Raw genomic sequence first — 6,379 nt, 5'->3', positions numbered from 1 at the left:
AGCTCAAAGACAATGTCTTGTTGGTTGCTCTCTTCACTGGATTTTGAAAATGGGAAAAGAAAGCTCACTTTTGTGCTTTTTTTTCTTGCTTTTATAATTTTTTCTTTACTGCAAAAGCTTAATGAAAGTTATATCTGGCTGATCAGCAAGGTGAAACTGGTGCTGAAAGTAATACTAAAAGTAATTTGTACCTAATTCTTCTCATTTTCAAGAAAAGAACTTACAGTGAAAAAGAAAAGCTCTGGGATTTATGAAGCTCTCATTTTATTTTGCTACCCCCTTACTTCATTCAATAGCATCATTTACTTCAAGCTGTTTGAGACTTAAGTTATGTCAATGGGTATTATATAAGGCTTTTCTGAAAGTTGACTGCATTATTCCCCAAGTAGAGTTTTTCCGCATCATACAAGCCCTATACTAAAATGCTGATAAAGCTGCAAACCCCGGGGTGTTTGCTTTGGAGAAAGAGCCACCCTTCCCGTGCTACGCTGCCCTTGGAGTCGGCAGGATGGATAGTGCCGGATGGATACTGGAAGAAAGCTTTTGCTGGCAGCTGGCATGGTTAGAGCTCTGTAGATAACTTGCTTCAGTAGCTCTGCAAACTACTTGTGTGGTTTGTGTTGCCTTGAAATAAAAGACAAACCGGCAAAAATCTTTATGGAAATGTTTTTCTGTCCAAAGTGAGTGTTTTCATCTTAGGTTTGAGTGTTTTATTCTTAAAATCAGCGTAAAACTAAGGGGAGGAGTTGGCCTGGATGTGACTTGTAGAAACCTGTCAAAAATAGAGGTTTATAAGACAGGAAGAGAAATATGAGGTCACAGGGACAAGGCAGAGCAAGGTAGGATTTGGCAAGCAGGGTTGTAGCTATGAAAAAGAATATAAGACGATGAGGAAGAACTGATGGCACAGAAAAGAGGAAGGGGCATGTCCTGTTAGCAGAATTGAAGGAGAAGGAAGGAAAATGCCCTGAGGCTTATAGAAGGGAAGAGAAAGCAAAACAAGCAAAGACAGAAGATGGGGATATAAGGCTGAAAGCTGCTAGGAAGAGGCCCTTATTGTCCTTAACCTGTCTGTGAATGCTGCTAGATGCACTGAGGCTGGGCTGTGAGGGCTGTATCCAAACAGCAATTGTAGCCTGAGAAGGATAAGGTCACTGATACTCCTCAGTTGGCCCCCAGGGCAGGAGGGAGCAGATACCACCTGTCTGTGTTCTTGAGAAAAGAAAGCAGAAGATTAAAGGAAGCATTGTGTGAAATAGCCCAGAGTAAGCTGGTTTTGCCAGGAGGGGAGAGAGAGAGAGAGGAGAAAAAAAAAAAAAAAAAAAGTAGGAGGTACTTTTAGATGCATAGAAAGAGGTCAAAAGAAGCAAATCTGGCCTGCTGAGGGTTATGGTCTGCTGCTTCATGCTGCAGGGACAGAGTAAAAACTTGAAAGGTTTTGCAGGTGAGAAGAAAAACGTGCAAAATGTAAGAAATGGTCCCTCACGTGGTGCAAAGTGGAAGCAGATGGATTGCACTGCCGTGACGCTCCGTGAATCTGAAGAGTGGATTTCTGCAGCGCTGCTACGCTCGGGGAGGTACTGAGAGCTCTGGCTGACTAGCAAGGGATGGAGATCTTATTACAGGGGAAATATTGCCCCGATCTCTACAACTTGCATGTGTTTGGGAAGCTGGAAGGGGCTGAGCTTGCTGGTGTTGATCCTCCCACCTAATCTGCTTCTAGGCATTAGGGTCAGATTCATCCAAATTAGCACAGCTCAGCACAGATAAGCAGTTGAGGAGTTGAGTAAACTCTTGCTGAGGAATGCATAATCTTATGTTTAAAACTCTCTTGATGGACTTCTTATGCCACGATGAATCAACAGTTATTGTAGTAAATTTTTTTAACGAAAAGCTCTACAGAATGAACTTTTTGTTTTGGGCTTGCTTTTTTGTTTGTTTACTTTTTCCTAGCAGTAGGCTAGTGAGGAAAGCTAAGTGAATTTTCGAGGCCCTTTTAGGAGAGAGAGAGAGAGAGAGAAAAAAAAAAAAAAACCAACTTGTGTCTTACTAAAACATATTTCACAAATTCATGACAATTTGATTGCTATGATTTAGTTAAAAAAAAAAAAAAAATTCCATGCATGCTGTGAAAAAAAAATACTTGTTGGTTTTGGTTTTAATTCAAAGGGCTATTTCATATCAGTTCCTTTTAAGGAAAAGTAAGATTTAATTTGAAACTTAGTATTTCATGTCGGGTCAAATAAAACATTCATTCAGGTGTCTTCCTTGTTTAGCTTTTCTGTGTGTTTTGGAGGTGTCAGCAAGTCGGGAAGTTATTGAGTGCTCCCAACAGATGTGTGTGGAGCCACTGCCTTGAACCACGTGGAGGTCTTGGACCTCCAGCCTCCTGCCCATCAGGGCAGGGAGGGATTTCCCATTCTCTGCAGAAAGAATACGTGGTTTCTATTGCAGAGGTGCACCCACATCTGGAAAGTGGGGTGGGTTTGGTATTTGCTCCATCCATTGACCTCGAAAAATCGGATTCTGCCTTCCGAACCCCAGCCCCAACTCATGGTGCAGTAGCAACGGAGCACCGTGAGGTTTCCTTCCTTTGTCTTTATTCCACGCCTTTTGGATAAGAGAAACTTTGCAGCACTGGGCCTGAGAGTTGTTTCCTTCTGGAGAAAGACAAAACAAAAGCAAAAAGGCAATGAATGCTAAACGCTGTATTTAATATTTCAGCAGAGATGTAGCTGTAATGAGAGCCAGGTGAGCCTGCCCAGGGGTTGTGGAGCATCGAGGAGCGTTGGCTACCCCAGCAGAGCCCAGCAGCCAGGACGGCCTCATGGATTCTCTCCCCTGCATGGGGTTATGTCTCCTCCTTGTGACCGTTTCATCTCCCTTTCTAAGTGAGTGTCATGGTTTGCTTGCATGAGTGGGCCCCTGAGGCCTGCATGTCCATGGGCGCTTCTACCAGGCTGGTTGTACCTTTTGGCTTGTCTGGAAAATTGTTGCCTATGGGAGCTTTGTGTGTTCTGGGATCTGGATATCTGCTGGAGATACGCCGCTCTCCAGGGCTATAGGAGTGTGCCGAGGAGTTCTGGAGGGATAGAAAATGAGATGGGACGATACCTTCGGGCCTAGTTGGGCATTCAACCCCTCTAGCTCAACCAGGGCTCCCTTCCTGAGCTGCCAGCTTCCTAGTCCAAACCCCAGCAACAGCAGCGTCCAGAGTATTTAATACCATATCTCTACCCCCAAATTTCTAGGGGGACGAGTCCAAGCACCTTACAAAAATTGCCTGTGGGCAGACAAGATCTCTTGAGCAGGGACTGGATTTGTCCCCCACAGACTAGTCCCATTCTCTAAAATGTGGTCAGCAAAATGCTAGAAAACATTTTTAATTTGTTTCTCTTATAGCTACTGCCTTGCTGACTGGTGGCCCAGTGAAGGGGACTACACGCTCCATGAGCAGCACCAAAGTGACAGTCTACAACTGCGGGCACTGTGGTATCACTGGGTGCGAGTTATCCGATTTCAACTGCTGCACCATAATCGGTGAAACACAAGATGAGACATTTTCAAACGAAGTCATTCAGCTGGTGACCAATGAAACACGTATCACTATGTGCTTTCAGCAAGCAGATACTTTTCCAGAAGGAATTTATGCCATCTTCTGGGCAAAAGACGAGGGAATAGGACATTCGTGTGGCATGCTGAAGGCTGAAGGTACGGTCATCTGGGAGCCTAGCTCTGAACAAACTGAAAAATACATTTCCAATGCTGAATCAAAACTGTTATATATGTGGGCAGGTTGATGAGGCAACTGACTTAAGATGCGTATTTTATGAAGTGAAGATAGAGTAATTTATAAAAATAAATGAAACACTTTCAGGACAAAAGTAAAAAGTTAAAAGTACTGTGGTAGAGTTTCAGATAAATACACAAATTACCCTCATATAACGTGTTCAGCCTAGCCTCTTGTGTGTTTCGTTTCTGATCACTCTAAACCTTTTCCTTCTGGCATCTATGCTTTCCACTGTAAAATATCTACATGAGAGCAATCCATAAGTTAATGTATTTTAGCATAAGTATTTTAAAGTAAACTTCAGCTCTGTTTCTTCCTCAAGTGAAAGGACAAAGATGGACATATTTTCCTCAGCTTAGACCAAGGAAAAATGATGCAGTATCACAGAGGCATGCAGGCTGGGAGTAAGATGTACCCTGAGAGACTTTGGTAGCTGTGGCAGCTACTCCTCTTGTTTGGTTGCAGTGGTTGATTCTTATGGGTAAAGGGAGTGTGCAGAAACATTGTTCATGTTTCAATAGAATTTTAATTAAACAATGCTAGTGAGAGCTTCTTACAAATCTGGTGTTCTTAATTTACTGCTTTCTTCAGATTTTCTTTTTATTCCAGTTGATGAAGTGGTCTAGGAGCATGCGCTCCTATAAAACTCCTCGAATTAGAACAGTTAGACTCATTCGAACATTTGGTGAATAAAAGACAGTTGTAGCCATACCAACCCCCCCCCCCCCCCGGTAAAGAGAGATTCCTCCTTTTTATGCTATAACCTTAGATTAAATATTTAATGGACTGATTGTTATAGCTAACACTTGTTTTATCTTTCCGCTCCCCAGAAAATAGTGAAGATGCCATCATTACGGGGTGGAAGAAAACCTGTTGTACAGCAGAGATTCAGCTTGCAGTGTCCGACAGTCCTTTGAGTTGCTCATCACTCCCCATATTTGCGGATGAAAATACCACCTGTAAGTCCCTCCATCCCTCCACATGTTGGGCTAGTTTGGTACTAGCTCAGAGCAGGTTTTGCCCAGGCAGCTTGCTGTAAACGTGTCTTCCAGATTTGGGGGGGTGCTGTATATTTGCAACTTGGATCCACGTGTTCTGTATATACCCAAGGTGTGTATATCCAAGTTCAGAGAATATATGCTGAGTCCTAGCCTGGACGCAGGTATAAGCTGCAGTGTATAGTCCTCCCAGCATCCTGTAGAGTGCAGGGACACTGAGAGGAGGGGCAATGAAGGCACTTAGTGGGGAGGCAGCAAGGTGGATGTTCAAACAACTCCATTTACAAGTAAATGATACATGAAGCTTTTCCTCCAGATTAAGAGGACATTTGTCACATGCATTTATTTAACAGCCAGATTTGTTCGTTGGTAGAAATGCCAACATTTTTTTTTCAGTTATAGTCAAAAAGTTATGGTCTTTGCTTAAAAACAAGTGCACTGTCTGGCTTCTTAGGAGAAACCTTGGTGTGGTTTATTGCTGTTATTTATTTTTTGATAATTTTTGCATGCATATTGGATAATTCTACTACTTGTCTTCCAAATTAGACTAGTATTTCTTTCTAGTTATTTATATGTTTAAATTATTTTTGTTTAAGGCTTAGAAAGACTGATGAAACCTGATTTCTTTAGTGGCCTTTGAACACATCAGGAAGGATATATTACCTAGCTGAGTATCTTGACTTTATCAGATTTCAGTTCCTGGCAGGTGCGCTATCCAGACAGTATGCAGAACAATGCCACCCTGAAGAGCCTTTTTCCAGCTTTTTCCCCTGATTGCATCTTTTGTTTTGTTAAAACACTGGCTTCCAACAAGATTACTAAAAGTCTTCTGGAGAGTTTCTTGACCTTCTTCTGTTTTTCAGGAGACAAAGTTTAGCACCTCTTGTTTTTGATCACTTTGGATAAGAGATTAATTCAAAGTCTGTTGTGGAGTCAAGAATCAGCCCTGAATGGAAATAGTGTCATTATTTTGTTACAGGTAGCTCCATTAAGGCTGGAGACTATTCTATGCTCTTACCTCCTTTTCAGCATTTGTGAGATACATTTGCAGAATTATCAGGCCCAGCTCTTCCTAGCTGATGTTTATAAGGCAGGCTCCTGTCTTAGCACATTTGCTTGATTCACTTGGATTCTTTATTTTCTTCTACCCTACAGATTCTGCATCGGCTTCCATCAGTGAACAAGGCACCTCTGGCATCGTTGCCACACTTATGGTTCTTGTGGTCTGTGCTGTAGCAGTGGCAGGATACTGTGTTCTGAAAAAACGAAAGCGTAAAGGTACAGTCTGACAAAATGCATGTTCCCCGTGGGTAACTTGACTTGGAAGCAAGACTTCTAGTGAGAAGGGGAGCATACACAGTTTTCTTTCTGGAGCCTATTTCCTTTTTTTTTTTTTTTTTTTTTTTTTTTTTTTTCAGTTGCTAAATGTTGACATGTTAAGGTCAGGCTGGGCTAATACCTGGTTTGAACTCCACCTCTGTCTGCATCACGGTGCAGTGCCCAGTCATTTGGCTTTGTCGGGGGGGAAAAAAAAAAAGATGCATAGAGTAAAATTCCTCCTTGCTAAAATAAGAGCCAGGTGGTTGCACCT

General features: G+C 42.3%; 1 protein-coding gene across 1 annotated transcript; it reads left to right on the top strand.

Moving 5' to 3' along the window:
• Positions 1-1,389: 1,389 nt before the first annotated feature.
• LOC148594916 (uncharacterized) lies at positions 1,390-6,077 on the top strand. Its single transcript, XM_088523462.1, has 4 exons — positions 1,390-1,444; positions 3,403-3,711; positions 4,621-4,749; positions 5,944-6,077. Exons 1-4 carry the CDS (start codon positions 1,390-1,392, stop codon positions 6,075-6,077), a joined length of 627 nt encoding a protein of 208 aa, XP_088379588.1.
• Positions 6,078-6,379: the final 302 nt, after the last annotated feature.

This window comes from Tinamus guttatus, unplaced genomic scaffold (genome assembly GCF_059628265.1).
Source record: "Tinamus guttatus ecotype Peru unplaced genomic scaffold, ASM5962826v1 Tinamus_guttatus_pri_ptg000188l, whole genome shotgun sequence".
Lineage (NCBI taxonomy): Eukaryota > Metazoa > Chordata > Aves > Tinamiformes > Tinamidae > Tinamus > Tinamus guttatus.
The sequence above is the reverse complement of the archived record's forward strand: the minus strand, read 5'-3'. Positions and strand labels throughout refer to the sequence as shown.